The sequence below is a fragment of the Furipterus horrens genome, unplaced genomic scaffold, assembly GCF_987537825.1.
Source record: "Furipterus horrens unplaced genomic scaffold, mFurHor1.1.pri manual_scaffold_10, whole genome shotgun sequence".
NCBI lineage: Eukaryota > Metazoa > Chordata > Mammalia > Chiroptera > Furipteridae > Furipterus > Furipterus horrens.
The window spans coordinates 56,104,057-56,126,547 of NW_028327180.1; the positions used below are offsets into that span (position 1 = coordinate 56,104,057).

Here is a 22,491-nt window from a genome sequence, read left to right on the forward strand (position 1 = left end):
GGTCCTTGGGTGGTCCGTGGGTGGGTGCAGGGGACAGAGGGCTCTGGGAGATGGGGCTCGAGTCCAGTCTGAGAGGCCCTCTTCTAGGAAAGATGACTCTCTCCATGCTCACCCTTTCCTCCCAGCCCAGAGTGGCCTGGTTGGGTCTTAGACTAGCCAGTTCCCAGTTCAGCTTGGAGGCGAAGGTTTAGACAGTTGACCTTGGTCTCTTTTGTCTACAAAACAAGAAAGGGGATCTAGACTAGAACAGGAGAGTGAGACCCCTCCCCTAACGGGGCAAAGAAGCCCTGGAGTTCACCAGATTAGACACTTCCTGAGACCCTGAAACCTTAAAGGTTGGGACTCCCTAAACTTAGGTTCTTCTGTGAAAGTCTGCAAGGGGTGCCCCTTCTGGGACTCCACCTCCGTTAAGTCCTGGACTCCCTCTGAGCAGCCATCTGAGACAAAGCACTTTCTCCCTTCCCTTCAGTGGCCTCTTCCTGTCTCCAGAGAAGCGCCTGATATCCTGCTGAGTTTGTTTCCAGCTTGGCACATTTATGCAAGAACCTGAGGTCACTGGGCTGGAAGCCCCTCTAACCCCAGGCAGGGGTCTCTTCTGCTCCCTGAAGTGTCCCCTACATTTGGAATGGTACCAGGCACACTACAGTGGGCATTCAGTTAATGGTGCATGGGTGGATGACTGAGCTGTTATCTTAATCTGGTTCTTCTAGTTGCAGACCAGGAGACAAGGAATTGGTTGCAAGTGGTTTACCTGAGAGGGGATCCCAGCAAGCACTAATGATGGGGCAGTGGGAGGTGACACTGGGAAAGGAGGGAAGCCAGTAAGCCTTAATGAGGGGACATCAATGAGGGCGAATGAGTAGGTTGCCACTGTGGGCCACTGGGGCGCCTTCTTCTGGGGAATGCTGAGAGATGGTGGAGGGCACCTTCCAGTTGGAGTGCTCATGCACATGATCTTGTTTGTCTTGGCTGAGGGCTGCTCTGGAGAAGGGGGTGGAGGGGCATTAGCTCCCTGGTGGTTTTGACTTCCCTGCATGTGGGAACTGGATGTTCAGGTGATATGGAGGGGCCCTAGGGCATCTGCCACAGGTATTGACACTCAAGTGGAATGGCTGGGTCACAGGACACACATACTTCCAGTGCTTGCCAGTTGTTCTCCAGAAAGGCTGCCCACTCTGTGTTCCCACTGGGAATGGGGGAGTTTTCCCATGTCAATAATACCCAACTTTTAAAAACATTGTGGTAAAATACATATAACGAACTTACCATTTTGACCATTTTTAAGTGTCCTGTTCAGTGGCATTAAGTACATTCACAGTATTCTGCAATCATCCCCACCAACCATTTCTAGAACTTTCTCATCTTCCTAAACTGAAACTGTCCCTGTTGAACACTAACTCCTCATCCCCCTTCTTTCCAGCCCCTGGCATCCACCAACTACTCTCTGTCTCTATAGATCTGACTCATCAAGGAACCTCTTATAAATAGAATCGCATAGTATTTGTCCTTTTATAACTGATATATTTCACTAAGCATAATATCTTTGTTTCATTCATATTGTAACCTGTTTCAGAATTTCCTTCCTTTTGAAGGCTGAATAACCTTTCATTGTATGGATAGACCACATTTTGTTTTTCCATTCATCCATCTACGACACTTGGTTGCTTCCATCTTTGGCCATTGTGGATAATGCTGCTATGAACACAGGTGTGTAAATATCTCTGGAAGTTTCTGTTTTCAATTCTTTTGGGTGGAATTGCTGGCTTATATGGTAATTCTATGTTTAACTTTTTGAGGGCCCTCCATATTGTTTTTCAGAGCAGCTGCACCATTTTACATTCCCACCAACATTACTCAAGGTTTCCCATTTCTCCACATTTTTACCAACACTTGTATTTAATACCCAGTTTCTAACGTTTTGTGAATCTTAGGTAGGAATTGCAGGGTATATTTGGTTTGTGTAGTGCATCCCCTTGTTGATGAACCAAATTTGAGGAATGTTATTAGGTGAGGGCAGAGTCCAGATGAGGGCAGATAAGGCCTGGGGCAGAAAGCACAGGATGCATGTGGGGGAACATGAAGGTGTGGGCAGGCACCCGGCATCAGTTGGCCAGTACAGGACACCTGAGGATGGCCATCTCTCTCTAAATACTCCCCTGCCTTCCACGCCACAGTCCCATATCAAGTTTCTCCACTGAGACCCCTGCATGAGTTGGTGAAGTCACCAGAATGACACATCCCCATCCCACTTGCTGGGCTGGGAAACAGCCAGATTGGTTGCTTTGTAACTAATTACCCCAAACCTAGCTGCTTTAAACAAGCATTCACTGCCTCACACAGTTTCTGATAGTCAGGAGTCCGACAGTGGCTACGATAAGTAGTCCAACAGTCTCCCTCCCCTGCCAACTTGCTTTTTGTCCCTATAGATTAGCTTGCATTTTCCAGAATATTTTATAAATGAAATCATACAGGAAAGTGTGTCTGTGAATTCTTTTGTTCAGAAGAATATTTCTGAGATTTGTCCTTGTTTTGAGTTTCTTGGTACTGTAGTTTCTTGCTTTTTATTGCTGATGCATATTCCATTATAGGGATTACAGGGTATCTTTGGTTTGTGTAATGCATCCCTTGCTGATGGACTAAATTTGAGGAATGTTCTTAGATGAGCGCAGAATCCAGATCACAATGAAATGCAGAATGGATTCAGTTTTTTCTTGGAGGGACGCTTGTATGGTAGAATACAGCAGGGCAGACCTCTGGGCAGCCAAATGTGACTCAGGAGGGCACTGCTGGTGAATGGGTGAGCAGGCAGGCAGGGGACCAGGCTGCTGCCATGACAGAAGGGACTCACACAGGTGACCCTCAGTGGACCTGGGGATGAGATGAGGCATAGAGTGATCCAATCTGGAGGACAGCACCCTGTGGACTGTGAGGAGCACCTCGCCCAGGCTGGAGGGAGGGCTCCTTGAAAGGATGAGCTTTCAAGACTGGCTTCCACCACCAAAGCAGGATATTCAGCTCTGACCCTGGACTCCTTCTTTCGTTCCCTGAATCGCAACTGTGGATATAACCCCTGAAGCAAAAAGACACAAAGCCCTGCTTCTGACCACACCTGAGTGTTTGGGGCTGGTCTCAGCCATTTGACAACCAGTGTTGTCACTGGCCCAGCCCTGCTGGTTCTTGTTGTGATTGCAGGATGCCTTACAGGACCTGGAAATTATATAGCACACCTGGGGCCACACAGTGGTTATGGGGGTGGGGAGGAGAGAGAGAGAGAAAAACTAACCTGGGTTATTTCATTGCGGTAGAGGGTGGGGGCCTTGGGTTTCATGAGCTCACTCTTTATTGGTGAATTTAAAGTATGGAAAGAAAGAAAAAAGGTCAACAAATGTCTTTAAAACAAAGGAGCCCCAGTGGGGGGAGGCAGCCTCTCTCTCCATCTACTTGTGTGGTGAGCAATGTGTTTATTGGAGATGACCATCCTCAAGGTGCTTGCCTCTGCAAGGTTTAACCAGGCCTTTGCATTACAAAAAAATAAGAAAGTCACCAGTGGTCAGAGCTCACATACACCTAGTTAAGTCCATCCTTCCCACCCCCAGTGGCAGGTTCACTCTGGTACCAAATGCCACTCTTCCTGGTCCTGTGCTTGGAAGCATCTTGAGTTCCAGGCAAGGATGAGCTGCTCCTGTAGTGTGAGTGTGTGTGTTGGGGGCAGGCACACATACATATAGTGGGGAAAGGGATGGGACATAAGGAGCTGGTTCTTTGGAGTCAGGTACTGAGTGGCTGAGCGTTCGGACGGATAAGGCCTGGGGCAGAAAGCACAGGATGCATGTGGGGGAACATGAAGGTGTGGGCAGGCACCTGGCATCAGTTGGCCAGCACAGGACACCTGAGGATGGCCATCTCTCTCTAAATACTCCCCTGCCTTCCATGCCACAGTCCCCTATCAAGTTCCTCCACTGAGACCCCTGCAAGAGTTGGTGAAGTCACCAGAATGACACATCCCCATCCCACTTGCTGGGCTGGGAAACCTCCGGCGGCTCTCCTCAGCTCCTTCATGCACCTGTTTTAACACCTCCCAACCTCCCATAACCTTGGTCCCCCAAAGCCTGGCTCTTCCAGAAAGGCTTTATGACCTGACCTTGCTCCTTCATGTGATTTGGGAGGGTGTGCAGGGTGAGGGTACAAAAGGCTGGGTCACCTCTCACAATACTGTTTCTCTCTCCTTGATCTTCCTTTCTTCCTCTCTTCCCCCAGATTCAGGGTTTGCCCCTAAATTCTCCGAGTACATTCCCCCAGTAGTCCTCTCCACCACCAGATAGGGGGTTTCTGGGGTCTGGGCAAACCTTTGGGTATGAGAGGGGTTGATGTCTCTTGGGACTTCGGCCTCCTTAGTCTCGATTGATCGATGGGGTTGGACCCGCCCCCCTGGTTGTCAGGGTGTGTGTGTGTGTGTGTGTGTGTGTGTGTGTGTGTGTGTGTGTGTGTGTGTGTGTGTGGTGGTGGTGGTGGTGGTGGTGGTGGTGGTGGTGGTGGTGTGGTGTTTGTGTTGTGGTGGGGAGGCCCGACCCCAAGAGATTCCCTCCTCCTCCCAGTCCCCTCGGGTTGGGTCGAGGGTACTCAAGCGCAGCCGCGGAGTAGCCGCCCCTCCCTCCAGCGCGCTCCAGCCGCCTCCCTGGTCTGGATCCGGCGCGTGCGCCCCCAGTCGCTCTAGCCCGCGGTGGAGGGGCAGGCCCAGCTCCCGGCGCCACCGCCAGCAGACCCCTCCCCTGGCCTGCCTGACGTTCGAGGCCACACAGTCCCACCCCAGGCGACCCTGCGAGGAGCAGCAGGGGACCCGAGCCAGAGGTGAGCGCGGCACTAGCAGGTGGAGTGGGTGGCGTGGACTGGGGCTCGGCACGGAGAAGGGGATGCGCTCCGGACGCGGTTCTTTGTCTCCTCTAACCGGTGCTCAGGCAGCCGGGGCCGCTCCGCCTCCTGGCAGGTGCCGGCGTATCTCGAGGCTGGCGAGGGGACTCGGGCACGCGCTCCTTTCCTCCAACTCCATCTGGAGCCCGTGGCAGTTCTCTGTCCCCGAGGCTGGTGGCTTGGGTCCCTACTGGTTGAAGGGTAGGGTCATGGATCTCGGGTGCTGAAAGGGAGCAGAGACAGGATAAGGGGTATGGGCTAGGACAGGCAGGGTCTGGAGGATGGTGATGGGGGTGGGGCTTGGGGACAGCCATGAGCAGCTGGTGAGTGTTGTTGGATGGGAGGGAAGTGGATCAAGACCGAGGTTTGCACGCCCATGGGTTGCGACGCTGAGGAAGGGGCAGCGAGGTGCCAGGACACAGGTCCCTGCAGGCTGCCTACGGTCCAAGACGTGGGATACTGACTGGTCTGTCTCCTCATCAGGTGCGGGATGGACAAGAGGGTCAAGCCCAGGGCGGGGGCCGCTGCACGTAACCCAGCTTCTCACCCTACGGGGCTTTGGAAAACCTCGAAACTTCCAGGGTCTCCTAGACCTCCTCCCCCAGTAATCCCCGCGGCCCTCCGAGTTCTGGGAGCAGCGGGAGCTGCGGAGCGAGGGCCCGTGGCCCAGCAATCCAGGGGCATCCGGACATCTGCTTTCCTGGAAGCTACTCCTCCGGTGGGACCCAAAGGGAGCGCTGGGACAGGTCGCGGAAGCCCAGGTATCCCAGCCTCTTTTCCTGATTCTGACCTTATCTCCCCATTCCCCCTCTCCTTTTGAGGTACTAAACTTCCCCTGCTTTCTGGGCACCGCTTTGATTCAGCCTTCTTCCAGCAGCCTCCAGGCCCCCAGTGGTGGAGAGGGGGGCACGGACGCCTGCCAAGACCCCTGGCTCAGGCTCTATCTCTAGCCCAGGACGTGTCAGCGGGACCACCAGGTAACACCCCCCTGCCCCCCCTCCCCGCAACCAAGGGTTAGTGATACTCTCTGGAATCATTTTACACATGAATTGGGGCGTAGGGACACTTGCAGATCACTGGGTGCAAACTGGGCAAAAACCATTCTTAGAAGCAGCAGAGTCCATATGCACCATTTCACAGATGAGAAAATGTGAACTTTGAGGGTTAAACAAGGAGGGGGGCTCTGGTCTGAGCATGGCCCCTCCTGCCCAGGCTAGGCCCTCTTGGGCAGAAAGGGCTCCGGACCCCAGCTGAGGAACCTATGGGCAGAGGAAAACCCCCAGAAACTCCCAGAAGGAGTGCCCTGAGTGTGGGGGCACAGAGAGGTACGTGACCTGGGGAGGAGTGGGGCTCCTGGGCAGTGAGGGGGACCAGCCTGAAAGTATCGATGACCCTTTGGCCTTCTGCTTTGTCCCTAGACTCTTCCGAGCCCACCCCAGGCGCCCCTTCCCCAGCCATCTCCCGTCGGTCTCGGGGTATGGGCTCTGAGGTGGGGCTCCCCTGGGCAGCTACGAATGCGCGACTCCGACCGCCAACAGAAGTCCCCAGGAAATCAGTGAGCAGTGCCCCAGAGCGTGGTACCGCGGAGCCGAGCCCCGCTGCCAGGAGACGACCCAGCTCCAGCGTGGGCCTCCAGAGGCCAGCCTCGCGCCCCCTGGGCTCCAGCGCCACCCCTTTGTCCTCTCCGGCCCGCTCCCGGGCCTCGCTGGGTGGAACCTCGAGGACCCTGGGGCACCCCTCGCAGGCCAAGTCGAAAGGGCTGCAGGCTCAGCGCCCCCCACAGGTTGCACCCCCAAGAAAGAGCGCAGCCATCCTGCAGAGCCTTTCTTCTCCTTTGGTCGTGTCACCTTCACCCTGTCCGACAGCACTACTGGCACCGCCTATCCATAAGACAGCCACTCCTCTGCAGAACACCCCTCCTACCTCTCCACCGACCACGCCTCCTTCCCAGGACTTTACCTGTCCATTGGCTACGCTCTTTCCACTAACCCCTCCTCCCTTTGCTCCACCCTCTCCTCAGCCCCTCCCCTCTCCGCCAGCCACACTCCCTTTGCCAGCCCCAGTCACACACCTGGGTACAACCTTTCCTGATGCACCTGCCTCTCCCATGGCCACTTTTCTGGCTCCATTCTCTCCTTCAGCTTCACCCCATCTGCAGAGTACGTCCCCCACCCAGGTTTCTCTGGCTTTGCCCCCTCTTCCAACTTTCCCCTCTCCCTTGACCGCACCTCCTTTGTCGACTCCTCTGTCACCTGCCACGTCCCCTCTACAAGCTCCTCTTTCTCAGGTAAGGTCTCCGAGGGATTTACCCTCTCCCCCAGCCACAGACGCTCTGCAGGACTTTTCCGCTCTGACCAGGCCCCCTCTTCAGGCCCAGCCCGATATACTGGCTACACCTCCCACGCAGGGCCCTCTTCTGGCCACATCCCCTCTGCAGGCTCCTCCTCCCATGGCCACGCCTCCATCGCAGACCCCACCTTCGGTCACGTACACTTTTCAGGCCACGCCCTTTCTGGTCCTGCCCCCTCTACAGGCCCCACCATTTCTGGCCTCCACGGCTCCGGAAGCCCCACCCTCTTCCCTGGTCACGCCCCCTCCACAGAGTCCATCTTCTCTGGCCACTCCCTCTTCTCAGACCCTACCCCCTCTACAGGTCTCACTTTCTGTCGCCTCAGCACCTCTGCAGGCCGCTCCCTCACCATCCATGTCCCCTTTGCAGGCCGTGCGTTCTTTCCTGGCTATGGCCCCTGTGCAAACCCAAACTCTGTCCTTGCCTCCTCTGCAACAAGACCACCCTTCCCTCATAGCCACGCCCCCTATGGCTCCACCTTCTCTGGCCTCGCTCCCTCTGCAGGAACCTCCCTCTCCTCCTGCCTCACCATCTCTTCAGGCCCCGCGCCGCCCCCCGACCCCGGGTCCCGATGCCCCGATCCCGGGCCCACGGCTGACCCTGGCGCTGGCCTCGGCCCCGCTGCCACCGCCCTCGCGCAGCCCGTCCAGTACGCTGAGCGGCCCGGACCTTGCGGGCCACAGCAGCAGCGCCACAAGCACACCGGAGGAGCTGCGCGGCTACGACAGTGGGCCCGAGAGCGGCGCCGCAGCCTCCCCGCCCGCCGACGCGGAGCTCGCCGCCTGCCACCCAGCTGCCTGGAGCCGAGGTCCCGCTCCGTCACTGGCCGTCCGCAGCACCCCGGGTAAGCAGCCCTCCAGACCCCGCGGAGCTGTGGGAGGAGCGAGGTACCCTAACGTGGATGGGCGGGGTCGAAGGCCAAGCTGCACATCTAGGGGGCGGGGCGGGGCTTCTTTCTCCCCTTGCCTAGCTTCCCGCCTTGCGCCGCAGGAGTGTCCCTGCCTTGGTCTCCGGCTGTTGGGTCCGGCTCTGCTGACGGCCTGTCCACGATCTACGAGGCTGAAAGGCCCGAGTCGGCGACCTCCGTTCCGGGGCCGCTGCATCCCGGTCCCGGTCCCGGTCCCGGCGTGGGTGGTGGGAAGGCGGCGGCCGGGGAGGGGGCTGGGGCGGCCTCGCGCGGCGTGAAACCCGCGCGCCTGGGCGAGTTGCCGCTGGGGGCTCTGCAGGCCAGCGTCGTGCAGCACCTGCTGAGCCGGACTCTGCTCTTAGCAGCGGCCGAAGGTGCCGCTGGCGACCGCGGCGGTGGCCTGGGGACCGCTGGGGGTGGTGGCGGCGCGGTGGGTGCTCGGACTGCGCTCAGCGATGCTGAACTGGGTCGCTGGGCCGAACTGTTGTCTCCCCTGGCCGAGTCCCGCGCCAGCATCACCTCGGTCACCAGCTTCTCCCCGGATGACATGGCTTCCCCGCAGGGTGACTGGACAGTGGTGGAGGTAGAGACCTTCCACTGAGCCAGACCAAAGGCCTGCTCACCACACTCCACTCCTGCCTTTGCCTCCGCCCCGCGGTAATGCCTCTTTGTCTTAGATCCTGGTTCCCTCCTTCTGGAGTCCGGATTTCCGTGGATTGGTCTCAGCCCCCGAAAGCCCTAGAATTTTGTCCCAGGTTCCTGACCCACCTACACCTTTGACCAAGGTCCTCCCCTCGAGCTTTGCCCCTTTGGCCGAGGACATGCTCCGGCTTCCCTCGAGCCCCACTTCCTCCCTCGACCTAGGCCCCATCCGGTGTCCAGCGTATTGTCTAATCGCGTGTGGCCTGAGTTTGCAATAAAGCTGAGGCACTGCAGCCTGTGCGTCTTTGCTGTCGCGGGGGGGCGGGGGGGCGGGGATGAGGTCGGACTGGGGATGCTGAGCATGGTCTAGCGCGGCATACCCACCCATGTACGTGAGTGTAAGGTTTTTACTGTCCGACTTCTGGTGGAAACTCGAGGTGCAGGAGAGACCCAAGTGGGTCCGTGCCACCAAGCGGATGAGCTAGAGCGTGGCCAGCATGGACGAAGGACTCAAGCTTTTCCCACCCTGGCCCAGGGACCCAGCACTCCTGGGGAGAAGGGGGAGACAGTGGGAGGGGCTCGCTGGAGGCCTGAATGAGGGACCCTCCTCCCAGTGTGCACCCTCTTACCTTGAGAGAGAGGTCACCTGAGCCCGTTGGCCTCTCTCTTCCCTACTGGGCCTTCTTACCCAGGGTACACTGTTCTCTGCTTAGGAGGAGGCTGCAGTGCAGGGAAGGCCTCAAGCTGGGCAGGAGCCTCCTGGGTCTAGGGAGTAGGGCCCTCGTGGGACAGGATGGGAAGGGATCTGTAGGGAAGGAGCAGCTTCTTCCAAGGCTAGTAGGTAGGAGACCAGGGTGTCCTCACATTGCCCCATCCTCTCCAGGTGTCCCCACCATGCTCCTTTATGGCTCCCAACCCATGGACCTCACCTTTCATCCCAGCTTAGGGTATTCTCCCCAAATCCCTCCAGCCAGGCATCTTTGCCTGTGCCCCACAATCAGGGCTCCTCACCAGAGCCAACCAATGTCTTTGTAACCACCCCTCCTCATCATAATTCCTTGCCCTTCCTCCCATAGCCCAGTCACCCTGGTCCTGGACTCTGAGCCCCAGCCCAGGCCCTTTTTCCCAAGTGTTCCTTCAGGAAGCACTCCCAGGCCTTTGCTCCCTAAGGGTCTCCTACTTCACACTTAGAGTGATGGAGGCCTGTCAGAGACCATGATCCTCAGGGCAGGTAAAAGGACAGAGTAGGACTCCATGTTGGGGCCTCAGACCTGTTTGTGCCCCTAGATCCAGTTCTCATAGTCCACCTTGTAGCCAGGTTCCTGTCAGACACAAATCACCCAGTCCTGCCTGTTCCCATCCCAGATGTGGTGGCTCCTCTACTTAGGGTCTGAGGAGAAACTGGCCCTGTCCCAGCGGCGCACTACTTCCATCCCTGGGAGCCAGTGTGTGTATGTGGGGCACATAGCATGCTCCCTCACTCAAGCTCAAATTCAGTAGCAAACCAGAGTTTCCCTTTCTAGCTGAACCATGGCAAGGACCCATGGGTCAGTCCTTTGCAGAATGTGAGACATGCCAAAGGTAGATATTGGCTCATAACCCATTGGGCAGTCAGCGCCTCAAGGGCCAACCCCAAGAGGGCAGAACCTCAGACAGTTCTCTGTGCATGCCATCGTGGAGTAAGGATTAGCCTGTGGGAGCAGGAGAGACGGAGAAACAGGCAGGATCTTATTGTTAAACCTGTATGATGGGAATGGTACATGGGCCCACAGGAGCTGTTGTGTTATGGGATAGTATGTGGAACTTGGCTGTTCCAGTGCATACCTAGAATCCTGCCATACTGCTCAGAAGGCCACTGCCTGGCTCATTTTGGTCTTTGCCCTGGCCTCCCAACTAAACCCCAACACTGTGGTCCATTTGATGGTGCTCTCCTCAACTAAGCCCTCCATGGCTCTCCAGTGCCCTCAGTTCAAAAGTGCAAACCCTGGCTCCTGACTGGAGAAACCCCTTCCTGGTCTGGCCATGCCCACTTTCTCCTGTTCCTCCTGGTCCCTGCCACATCTTGCCTTTATGCTTTTGCCTTTGGAGCTGGCTCTGGCACCCCTCCTCCAGGAAACCTTCTCTATCTCCCTGCTCATTCCTCTACTGGACACTTGTCACATCAGCATGAAGGCCCAGCCCCCATCCCCACACCAGTGCTGGTCACTTCCACTACCCTGGGGATCACTTAGAGTGAGGCATGGGACAGAGCACCTGGAGGGCCTCAGGAAGTATATGCTGAATGAACACAACCAGATCCCAAGACCCCAAATTGCTCCACTTGTCTCAGGGAACACCCAAGCTGAGTGGCCCAGGAGGGAAATCACTCCCCTTGTCCTCACCATCTCCAGAGCCACCCTTCTGAAAATGCCAGGCTATCAGGGTCCATCTGTGAGCCTGACATTAGAGATTCCCTGTGACCTGCTCCCCACATACTAACCACCTCTCCTCAATCTGACATTGAACCAGTAAGCGCTCTTCCCTCCTCATGCTGCATCTCAACCTGGGCACTTCTTTGGCCCTCCTGCTGGCCTGCTATGACCCCTGCCTCTCTCGGAGGCTCCCAAAGACAAGGACAGTTTGCTCCCCTCCCTATGCTTTGCTGGACAACACGCTTACTCCCAGGGCTGCCCCACTCAGCATCCCTTATCCATGATTGTGTAAATACACTTTATTTTCTAGTCCCACCTGGGCGCCATGTGGAGTGTGAACAGGCAGTGTGCAAAATGGTGGTGGGTAGTGTGGGAGAGCCCTGTGATGCCCACACTGGTCCCCAGGCTTTGTAACACTGAGAAGTGGGCGACTGGGAAGGGGGGACTGGGCATGAACTCCCCACTCCAGGAGACGCCAAGGAGGCTGCTAGTGAGACTGCCCCAGGCTCCAGGAGCCCCAAGAAAGCAGCTGAAGGCCCTTAGGGGTAAGGGTCTGGGGAGCATAGTTGGACTTTGGCACCGTTCTTGGCTCTAACTCTGCAGAGACCACGGGACCACCATGAGGAGGGAGGCATGAGGATGCCACTCCTCTGAGCATCCTTTCCCCCTGAGGCCTGGCCCTGGATGGAGGTTGGGGCTGGGGACCCAGGGAAGGAAAGGAAGTGGAGGCTGGGACCCCCTGGAGAGGAGGCTAGCCTGGGTGGGGAACGCCCCCATCACTGATCATGATGGGGTGATGGATGGAGGTGCCTTACAGAGGAAGATGTGGGGCACTGGGGACAGGGCTCTCATGACTTCTGCACTGCTGCTCTGGCCCCCAAGACACTGCCCTGGGCTGGTTCCCTGGCCATGCACACAGTAGGGGGCACTTTGGTTTCTGCTCAGGGGCCACGAGGCCTGCATCAGGCAGGAAAGCCCAGCTTGGCCATCTGTCCCTTGCTGCCAGGGGTCCCCAGGGGCATCGTGGGGTGTTAAAATCCAGCCCAGAGTGGCCCCTTCTTCCTCAGGCCTCCTTCAGCTCCTGGACCCTTCCCAGCAGAGACTTCTTTGTCCCAGAAGGAGGCCTGGTGGGAAGAGGGAGCTTTCTGTTCTCCAGTCTTGGGACCTCCATGTCCTCTGTGCCCTTACGTTCAGAGGGGCAGACCCTCCAGGTAACTGGGCCTGGAGGGGGGAGCACAGCAAGATTAGACAGTGCTGGGGAGGGCGAGTGTGACAGGTACCCTGAGCATCCTCAGGCTCTGGCTGCACCCTCTGCACCCTGCTGTGCCTCTTCGGGTGGGCGTGGAGTTTGTTAAGTGTAGCCTAGGGAGGCGCTCCCCAATCCTCCACCCCCAGCTCTGGGCTCAAGGACAGGGCCTCAGTTGTTCAGGCCCTGACTATAGGGTGTGGCCATCTCATCGGCATCGCTGTCCGAGCTGCCCTCGCTGTCCTTGGCCGGCTGCTCCAGAGGGCGGAAGAAGCGCGCATCGCGGGGAGATAGCGGGTAGAGTGCGTCCTGCAATGCTCCGCCCACACCCACGCCCAGCAGCTCCTCGTCTGACGACGGCAGCGAGTCCTCATCCAGGTGTCGTGCCAGGCTTAATCCATCGAAGGCCAGCGGGTCCTCGAAGGGCGGCGGCCCCTTCAGCAGCCGCACCTGGGGCGGGACCCGCACATTGGAGGTGTGGACCCACGTGCCGCTGGGGACCCTTCTCTCCCGCACCATAGGCACTGACTCCTGGCCCGTCACCAGCTGAGGACACGAAGGGCTCTCAGTCTCCTCCCGCGCTCACCTCGGCCTTCAGCTCCTCGATCTGGTCCTTGAGCTCGCGGATATACTGCGAAGAGTCCGAGTGGTTCAGCTGGCCCTGGATGCGGCCCTCCTCCCTCTGCGGGGGAGCCAGGGTGCAGGGGTCAGGCAGCATCCTGGCCCCAGGCCGCCCGTGCCCCGCCCCGCCCCGCCCCGCCCCACACCTGGATCTCCAGCTCGGCTATGCGTTGCCGCATCTCAGCCACCGCCGCCATGCTGTCGGCTTCTCGCAGGCGGACGGCCATCACCTCCTCCTTGCTCTGAGGGCAGCGGGGAGAGGGTGGGTCAAGGGCGAGGCGGGCAAGGGAGGGGGTGGGAAGGCGGGATCTGGGAGAGGGGCACCTTGCACTCGGCCTCTGCCTGCTTGCGGCGGCTTTCGCTCAGCTGCGTCTGCAGCCCCTTGTTCTGCGCGGCCAAGTACTGCAGCTTCTCTTGCAGCGCTGAGCGCTCAGCCTCCACGCGGTTCAGAAGGTTGCGGTGGATGTGATCCTGGTGGGGAGAGGACGTGCAGGCGGGGGTCACGGCCTAGCATGGGGCCGATCATGGACACCAAGTCCCTCCCAGAGAGGGTGGCTGCGGCCCACCTGTGTCTCGAGCTCCACCACGCGCTGCCGCAGCTCGCGGCCGTCGGCCAGAGACTGTGCCTCGCGCAGACGCACGCTCATCAGCTCGTCCTGCAGCTCGCTGAGGACCAGCTTCCGGGGAGACTCCTTCCAGCGGCCCCCACGGGACAGATGGGCCTGCCAAGAGAGACCTGTGGTCAGCCCAGGGCTCTGGGGCCCCCTAGGCCGGCCTCATGGTTGCAGGAATGCGTCTGCCCTCTGGCCAGGTCCTCACCTGCCAGGTGTCTGAGAGCTCCTGCAGCTGCAGCTTCAGCTCCCTGGCGGAGGCTACTGCCTGGCCCTCTCGCACCTTGAGCGCCTTCAGCTCCTCTTGCAGGCGGGCTACATTGCTCTCGTCAGGCAGTGAACTGTTCCTCTGAGGGGGACAGGAGTGGTCAGGGCCTGGGGCTGCTGGCAGCCACGCAGCCCCCTCCTGTAGGCTGAGATGCCACCCCTCATTTCTTCTGGGCTCCACCTTGGGCAGCTGGCTGGTGGAGGGTGCACCCTGAACTCAGGATATATTGGGAAGGTGGACCAGGGCTGTGCGGAGCAGATTCACCTCTGTGGCTCCAGCTGCAAATCCTCACTTACAAAATGGCTGTAAGAGAAGCACCTGCTCTCTCAAAGGACTGGCTTCGGGTGGGGCTTCCATCATGTTACCACTGAGGACACCAGGCAGGCTGGGTGAGGACCAGCACCTATCCACCTGGGAAGCTGAGGTCCACCCCCATGGGGCCTATGACCAGAGCTGGGACCTGCCCCAGCAGCAGCTGAGAAGGCTGGGCCTCAGCACCCCGTACCCTGCCCCCTCCCAGGCAGTCCCTCTTCCTGGGAACCCACTGAGGGTCAGCCTAGAACCTCTCCTGGCCTTGCAAGGGTTCAGGGACGAGAGATTTGTGTTCTGGCCTCTTGGAACAAAACCCAGCTTGTTGCCCTAGGACCTCATTGATCCTTGCTTGGGTTTGGGAGGCAGGATCTACTGGGTGCACATGGCCCTACGAGGTGGACGGAGGGGGAAGGAGGCCCAGGCTGGTGATGGGGACTGAGAGGCTGTGGCAGACACCTGGGAGAGCAGGCTCCAGGTGGGTGGGGCGCTGCTGCCCTCTTCTGGCAGCTTTGTGAAAGTTGAGTCAATACAGAATCTGTGTGAAAGAAGCTGGGGAGGGACTCAGGAGGCTTTGGGCCCCCTTTAGGGCTGCTGGAAGGAGAGGGTGGCTCCTAGTTGCCCTCTGGGTGAGGCCTCCATGGAGGTGGGGGTGGGGTGAGCAGCCCTGTGGGGCCGGGGCCTCCCTTCCCTCTCCCTCCCTCCTGGAACCCAGGGCCTGAGGGGGACGCACAGGTAGGGCAGGTTGTCCAGGAAGCCCATGGAAGAAGCCACTATACTGCTGGCACTGTATCTGGTGCCAGACTGTGGGTGCCCTGATGTGTGTGTGTGTGTGTGCATCTCTAGGACTTGAGGGGGTTTTAGAGGTGAGGGGCCCACTTTCCATCTGCTCAGACCCTCTTGTGGAGACCGTGGGGGAGGCAGTTTAGGTTTCCTCAGGGACTACTGAGGCAGGGGGATCTGACTCCAGGACCCCCGCACCCTCACCTCCGGACTCCCTGGCAGCTTTCTCCTTGGCTGAGGCCTGGTCGTGTACCTCAAGTGCATGCAGCACCCCCCTCCCCTTTCCCAGAGTTCCCCCAACACTGGCCTGCCCAGTCCCACCTTCTCCATGTCTAGAACCTTGTCCTGCATCTCCCGCAGGGCCCCTAGTGTCTCTGTCTCCCGAAGCCGTGACTGTTCCAGCTCAGTCTCCAGGTGGGCCACAAAGTCCTCAGTGAGTCGAGGGTTATCCTGGGGGCAGGTGGAGGGCTGCATTAGGCCCAAGGCTGCAGCTGGGGGGTGGGCAGCCTTCCTGACAGCTGGCTGTGAGCCCAGGACTTCCCCCCTACTCCCCAGGGCCCTGGGCTGGGAGGAGGCTCAGGCTGAGCCCAGGATTGCTGGAGGCAGGGTGGAGGATGAGTTCTCCAAGGCAACCTTCCTGCTGAGTGGTCTGTGGCTTAGCCACGTGGTGGAGGTGGGAGCGCAGCAGGGCAGGGCAGGACTCCTGGTTATGGCACTCCCACCCCTTTTTCTTTTCCTCTTGCTCCATTTCAAAATAGGAAAGTATGGGAAGAGTTTTGCTGGGGTACTTCTTGCTCAGTGCGGAGGCCTCTCAGACAGGTGCCACGTGGGACCAATAAAGGAGACCTTGCTGTTGAGGAAAGTCCCTGGGCTGAGGCTGGGTCCCCATCTCTGTGCCCCATGGCCTGGCAGGGTGGTTCTCTGGGAAGTTGTCCCAGCCCTTCCACCCCAGGCCCTGCCCGATGCCACCTACTTCCCCACTGGCCTCCTGCCCTGTACCCAGGCCTGCTTGCTGCCCTCTGCCACTTTGGGTCTCTGAGATCCATGGGTGCCCAATTCCTGAATTAAGGCCTGAGCGAAGGTCTCCAGGCCTGGGCGAAGGGCCTCCCAGGGAACAGCCCTTCCTTCTCTCCACCCACTGTGGTTTCTGCAAGTCAGGGACCCCACCTTGTTGCCAGGCTCTGCTGGGGTCAGGCCTGGATTGCAGGGGTCCGAGGAGCCTACAGCACCTTTCCCTGTCCCTCCAGAGCATATGCCCACATGAATACTGTCAGTTTCGGGGCTGCAGCTGCTGGCAGGTCATCCGATAAAGGAGGAAGCCTGCTGGGTAGAGCTGAAGGAAGGTTCTAAAAGCCACCTCAGGGAGCAGACTCTGTACAGTGCTCTAGCCCATGAGCCCTCCCACCACTGAGTTCAAGACCCCACAACAGACTTGCATTGCCAACTCATTTCCACCCTGTCAGTTCTGAGTGGTGGGCACAGACCAGACTCTCCTCTGAGGGTGAAGTTCTGGGCACCAGAGGAGGGAGTCCCCTCTCCTGTTCTTTGATCTAGCTCCTACTGCCCGCTGGCCCCTGGGGAAGCCCAGTAGTCCTGAAGACCTTGGGGAGATGCCAAGGAATCACCGGCCCATCCATTGAGGTCGCCAGCCTGTGCCAGGAAGGGGGCCCTGCAGGGACAGCCTGGTTCCTATGCCGAGGTCAGAGGTGGAGGGGACTGGCCGCCTTGGTCTCAGTGCAGAAGGCCAAGCACCTGAGTGGGCGGTGGGACATGGAAACCGCAGGGTTCTCCCTTGGGTCGGGGCTGCTGGCTGGGGGAGAAGGTGCCCTCGGCCCTAGTTAGGAACCAGAGGGCAACCCCAGCCAGCGGCCCCTACCTGCCGCTCCTGCAGCTGCCGGATGGTGCTCTGTGCCCTCTGCAGGTCCTCGGCCGCTGAGCTGCACTGCTGCCGAGCCACCGCCAGCTCCCGCTTGATGACATAGTTTTCCTCAGCCTCCTGTGCCCGTGTCACCTGTCCCTGAGCCCAGCGAGGACAGGGGGCAGTGAGAGGGAGGCCCAAGGAGGGCAGAGGCCAAGTGGGAGAGGGGGAGGCCACCTTCATTCAGAGTCTGGATTGGGGCACCCGGCAGGGCCTGGGGACAAGAGCGAGGGGTCGGCAGGTACAGGACCCCAGGAGAAAGATGTGCACCCCTGACCGGGGGGTCTGGGCTCTGTGGGCCTTCAATGGAGACTGGGGCCCCAGGCTGGAGCTGCTGATAGCTCCGTCCCTCCCAGCTTCTGGCTCTTGGCCTCTGTCCCAGGGGAGGAGAAGCAATTCCTTATCCACAGATGATGGCACACCAGAGGCCAGGCTCCGCTGGTGGTGGGGGCAGCTAAGTGCTGGCTCCTGGGGCAGGGCTGGGAAGTAGAGCATGCTTGTCCCTGGCCTTCCCCAGTCCTGGACCTGGGGGCCTCTACCTGTCAGGGGCTAAGACCCACCCACCAGTCACATCCCTCACTCCACCCAATGTGGGTCCCTCCATTCTAGGCTTGGAGCCACCAGGTGGCAGGCAGAAGCTTCCAGATAAAGCCATTCAAGATGAGGCAACAGCAGAAGCAGGTGAGTGAGAAAAGATGGCAGGCCTTGCAGGTGGCAGCAGAGAGGAGCGTGGAGGGCCAGAGGGGTGCAGTGTGTGTGTGTGTGGGGGTGGGGGTGGGGTCAGCGCATGCTTGCACTAAGGCTTGTTGTAGATGCACCCTCAGGGTCTCTGACCCCACCTATATCCCCAGGAGGGAGGGAGCTTTGTGTCCCTGTGTGTGTACTACACTCACAGCCACACACATACACACACCCAGATGCCATGTTTGCACATGCACAGACCCTTCCTCTAGAGGGACACCTCTGTCTCTTGGAGAAGCAGTCACCAACCACCCCCATGCATAGTTCCAGGCCTGCCCCCCTCACCCCTGGGATGTCAGCGACCAGGAAAGAGCCCGTTATTGGCTGTCTTGTGTAGAGACTGGGAAGAGGGAGATGGAAAATCTACAGTACCTGGATTAACCTATCAGCCAGAGCAGCGCTCTCCTACCCGGCGAGGGGGTTCCCAGCAACAGGGGAGGAGGCAGAGCGGAAGGCACGGGGACAGGAGGGGGAAAGACAGACAAGAACCACTCGTCACTAATGCAGTGGACTATCTCCAGAGGCAGGGGAGAAAGGAGTGAGACCTGAGAACCAGAGAATCAGCAGGAGAGGACTTGGAGGTAGACCAAAGTCAGAGCCAGTTCCTTCCAGGAGAGGGGTCTGTGTGAGCTGAATGGCGGGGGGGTGGGGGGGTGCCCACAATCACTCTGTCTAGGGTCAGCTACGCTGGGGTGAACTGGGAAAACTCAGGAAGTTTCATTTAGAGGCTGAACAAGGATGGAGGCTTTGGGGCAAGGGCAATAAAATCCTGTGGTCAGTGGAGGGTCAAATGAAAATAAGAGTGGAGCAGGAAGTGGGGGCTCCTTGCCTCCACTTCCATCTGTAAAAACAAGTTTGGGGCCAGGGTCAGGGTTGTGGCACCCCATCATAGAGCTGGTGGCAAGACTGCCCCCTACCACTCCACTCCTATTTTGTCCTTTTGAGGGTAAGGCTTCCAGATTACAGGGTAGGTGGGGTGCCCTATGGCCCAGTTCTGGGCACCTCAGTCAAAGTAGTAGTTCTGCCTCCTCCTCCTCCTTCCAGGCAGCCCCAGAGGGCACTGGACACAAACGCGTTGTGGTGTTTGCAGGTAACTGTTATAACTCAACCCTGAGCCCTAACGTAAGTTTCCCTGATATGGTAGCTCAAATCTCAGTGGGGCTCAGGGTGGGGCCTGGGCTGGAGCAGGGGGCTGGCTGGCCCTCTGGCTGGTGGGTCCTGCTTGGGGCTTGGAGGGTTTGGTGCCATAGGCTGGTGGCCACACCCCTCACCTTCTCCAGGGTCTCAATCCGCTGTTTCAGAAGCCGGTTCTCCGTTCGAAGCCTCTATGTGGGGAGAGGGGAGAGCACATCAGATCCTGCCTGCATTTCTGTAGAGGTCTGTCCCCCAAGTGGCTAGGACACCTTCAGGCAGGGTAGAGCCAGAGGCTTACACTCAGGGTCAGTGATCCCAGAAAACAGGGCTAAGCCACATTCAGAATGGCTAATCAGATCTTTTTTTTTTTTTTTAAACAAGCCTTGGTTCAGTAAAAATAATGTGCTTCCACGGACACACATGCCCTCCTTGGGAATCGGTCCTACCCCATGCTTGGGCCCGTCCACCTCCCACAGGGCAGAAGCTGCTGCATTTTGGGAGAAGCTGCTGCATTTTGAGAGAAGCTGCTATCAGACAGCCCCCACCCTTCACTGCTTGGCCTCCAGCCCCAGGGTTCAATCTCAGGAGGCAAACTCCTTTCAGAATTTGGGTCCAGGGAAGTGGGTCTTGCTGAACACCCACACTTCCTTTGGCCCGACAACCTACATCTCTGTGACTGCTGACAGCCAGCTAGCTGTGTCCAATAGTCATCATTTCCCTCCAGGCTTCTCCTTGCTTTCACCTTGCATCCTGCCCTGGTGGATTCTGGTTAGATATCTGTGGTTTTAGGTTTCCTTACAACCTTTTGGGAAGCAGGTGAGGTTTCCATATGCCTTGTGTTTAGTTTCTACCTATGTACGCATTAAGAAGTAGGTACACAAATAGTTTCAATCAGCAGATTAGCAAGGGTCCTGCCTCCCTGTGGATCACACAGAACATTTCTTGGTTTCATCCAGGGATAAAAAGATGACGGAAACATCCACAACATTCCTAGGAAGCAACTGGTCAGCGAGGTGGCAGACTTGATTGATGGCCATTGATTCCTGTCATGGATGGGGAAACTGAATCGAAGTGGGGCAGTGTTTTCCTGAGCCTCCCAAGCTGTTTCAAGCACAGGTCTCTGTCCCTCACGGTGATCTGGAATCCAGAGTCTTGACCCATGACCTTTCAATTTCTCTGATGTCTCTTTGGCATAAGCACAGACATCCTTGGAGGAGTTGGATGGGCCCTACTGAAAACTTACCTCTCTCCTGCTTATTCGAAGGTGAAGCGAGGCAGGGAGGGAGGGGGAAGGGAGAGCGAGCGAGAGAGGAAACAAGAACTATGGGGTGGGGGCTATGTACTAGTCAGACTTTGAAAAAGTTTTCTGTACTTTTGATGCTTTTACATCCTGAGGCCTTGCTAATCCTGAAGAGACTGCCCCTCTCAGGACTAGTTAATTCCTACAGATAGTAAACAAAGCAAATCAGCCAATCCAGAGCACCCCTGCCCTACCTTTCTTATTTAACTCTCACATACCAAGCCAATATTTTCCTTGTCCTAAATTTTCACAGGACAACTAGGGGCCACTCCTATAGCCCCTGAAATTATTCAAACTAGTCAATCATAAACTCACTCAAACTTGCCTATCCTGCTTTGCCCGCTCCTTTGCTGGAAAACCACAATAAAGGTTCTGGCCCCTGCTTTCCCCCTGGATCCTGCTGCCTCCTGACTCACCCTGGGGCTTCCCTGTGTGGCCTGCATGATGTGGTGGTCTGGATTCTTGGGAATTGTGAGTAATAAACTCTTCTTTCAAAGGCAGTTGTCTCTGTGTCAGTCACCTAACCATACCTGGTTAAAACAAACCCCAGGTACATTTTAAAATAGGCTAAAGGTGAGAGAGCAAAGGGCAGGGTCAATAGAGAAGGCACCTGCCTGAACCCTTTAAGACCTGTGGGGTTCTAAGGGGCCTCTTGTGGGAAATTTCCAAGCGGGGCATGTGGTATGAGGGCCTGCTGTGTACCTACCTATTGCTGGGTCCTCATAGTTACCAGATGGGAGCAGGCCCTTGTCTATGTATAAGACACAGACACATACACAAACAAACACACACACACGGACGGGTGCATCAGGTTGCCATTCCTGAGAGAGAGATGCTTAAAAATTCAGGACATAAAACTATTTCTGGGAGTCCTACAAACATGGACAAATGATGCCCTCTTTCCCCCTTAGGTATGGGTGGCAGGTGACCTGAATTCTAGCCTAGCTTCTACCTCTGCCTTTCTAGAGGAGGTGGGAATGATGATAGCGGTGGTGATGATAATAATAATAGTTTGAACAGCAGAGCAAGTGTCATTTCCATTTTGCAGAAGGGGACACTGAGAGGTGTCAGAGAGGTGACTTCACCTTCCTGGGCCACACAGCTGGTCTGTGGGACTCTAGTCCCAGCCACTATGGGATTCTGCCAGTCTGTAGACAGGACAGAGCCAGGCTGTGTTGGGGTTTGTTTATGTCTGTACCTCTACCGCCACTGGACTGGGAGCCCTTAATCTCTGCTGTGATTGGCACATAGTAGGTGCTCAATAAATGTTGAATGATTAAAATCATGTGTGGAGGGATGAAAGCAAAGGGAAAGAGAGGGCAGGAAGTCCAGGTTCAGAGACTCTGCACACTCAGGAAACACCTTGTAATATTGTGATTTTTAGCAAGAAATATATATTTGGTCTTCCATCCAGTCCTGGCTCAGAGCACCTAAAATCCTGGGAATTTCCTGAGTGAGGAGAGGGCTAAAGATGTCTTTTGCTATGTTAACGAGGTAAGTTTTGGAAAGCCCCTTGGTCACCTAAGGATGGGGGCTGGTTGCCAGAGGACCCCACCATGTGTCAGAGGGTGGGAACTTTCAGTTCTCTCCCCAAATCTCTGGGGAGGAGAGATGGGTTGGAGGATGAATAAATCACTGATGTCCAATGATGTAATCAATGATGCTTGTGTAATGAAACCCCATGAGGGTTTGGAGAGCTTCCAGGCTGGTGAATGGCTGGAGGTGTTGTGAGGGTGGGTACTTGGAGTGGGCCTGGGGACTCTGTGCCCTTCCCTCACAACTGGCACCAAGCATCTCTTCCATATGGCTGTCCCTGACTTACACCCTTTATAGCAGAGCAGTGATCTTGTAGGTTAACGTTTCTCTGAGTTCTGTGAGCAACTTGAGCAAATTCATCAGATCTGAGGAGGAAATCGCAGGAGCCTATGACCTACAGCCAGGATGTCAGAAGCACAGGTGACAACCTGGACTTGAGCCTGGTCCTGAAGGGGAGGGAGCAGCAGTCTTGTGGGATGGTGCCCTTAACCTGTGGGCTCTGACACTGTCTCCATGTAGCTGGTGTCAGAACTGAGCTGACTTGTAGGGCCCCTAGCTGGTGTTGGAGAATTGCTTGGTGTGGGGAGAAACCCACATACTGGAGTTGGTGACAGAACTGTAACCCCAAACCTAGTAGGGCTGGCTGGCCAGGCACCAGGGAGCCAGGGGCCATGGGTGAGTGCCATACCCTGGCCTATCCTCCCTGGCATCTGGCCCCTGTCTGCCTTGGGGCTCCCCCTTGCCCCTGACCTTGGGGCTCTCACAACTGAGGGCTGCCTTCCTGATGTTCCCTCAGCCCCTCAGGC

At 57.4% G+C, this 22,491-nt stretch overlaps 2 protein-coding genes across 10 annotated transcripts in view; one reads left to right on the plus strand and one right to left on the minus strand.

Moving 5' to 3' along the window:
- The first annotated feature begins 5,398 nt into the window (after positions 1-5,398).
- PRR36 (proline rich 36) lies at positions 5,399-9,100 on the plus strand. Its single transcript, XM_090290333.1, has 5 exons — positions 5,399-5,669; positions 5,786-5,885; positions 6,121-6,233; positions 6,327-8,102; positions 8,249-9,100. Exons 1-5 carry the CDS (start codon positions 5,399-5,401, stop codon positions 8,764-8,766), a joined length of 2,778 nt encoding a protein of 925 aa, XP_090146459.1. The 3' UTR covers positions 8,767-9,100.
- A 2,399-nt stretch (positions 9,101-11,499) lies between these two features.
- The window catches only part of EVI5L (ecotropic viral integration site 5 like), a 29,714-nt gene continuing 18,722 nt past the window's right edge, over positions 11,500-22,491 (minus strand). For 2 of the 9 annotated variants that reach the window (XM_090290334.1, XM_090290342.1), the window contains 11 exons: positions 18,987-19,040; positions 18,088-18,120; positions 16,933-17,073; positions 15,378-15,506; positions 14,733-14,783; positions 13,905-14,045; positions 13,652-13,807; positions 13,410-13,556; positions 13,232-13,327; positions 13,051-13,146; positions 11,500-12,914 (listed from right to left, as the gene is read on the minus strand). In XM_090290334.1, the coding sequence (XP_090146460.1) occupies positions 12,636-12,914; positions 13,051-13,146; positions 13,232-13,327; positions 13,410-13,556; positions 13,652-13,807; positions 13,905-14,045; positions 14,733-14,783; positions 15,378-15,506; positions 16,933-17,073; positions 18,088-18,120; positions 18,987-19,040 (1,323 nt within the window). In that variant the 3' untranslated portion in view covers positions 11,500-12,635. The remainder of the gene's footprint in view (positions 12,915-13,050; positions 13,147-13,231; positions 13,328-13,409; positions 13,557-13,651; positions 13,808-13,904; positions 14,046-14,732; positions 14,784-15,377; positions 15,507-16,932; positions 17,074-18,087; positions 18,121-18,986; positions 19,041-22,491) is intronic. The other 7 variants (XM_090290337.1, XM_090290335.1, XM_090290338.1 and 4 more) reach the window with 7 other exon arrangements.

Coding starts and splice junctions, on each gene's coding strand:
- PRR36 (XM_090290333.1), top strand. CDS start 5,399: ATGGACAAGAGGGTCAAGCCCAGGGCGGGGGCCGCTGCACGTAACCCA. Junction 5,886..6,120: donor CGTGTCAGCGGGACCACCAG/GTAACACCCCCC, acceptor CCTCCTGCCCAG/GCTAGGCCCTCTTGGGCAGA. Junction 8,103..8,248: donor GGCCGTCCGCAGCACCCCGG/GTAAGCAGCCCT, acceptor CTTGCGCCGCAG/GAGTGTCCCTGCCTTGGTCT.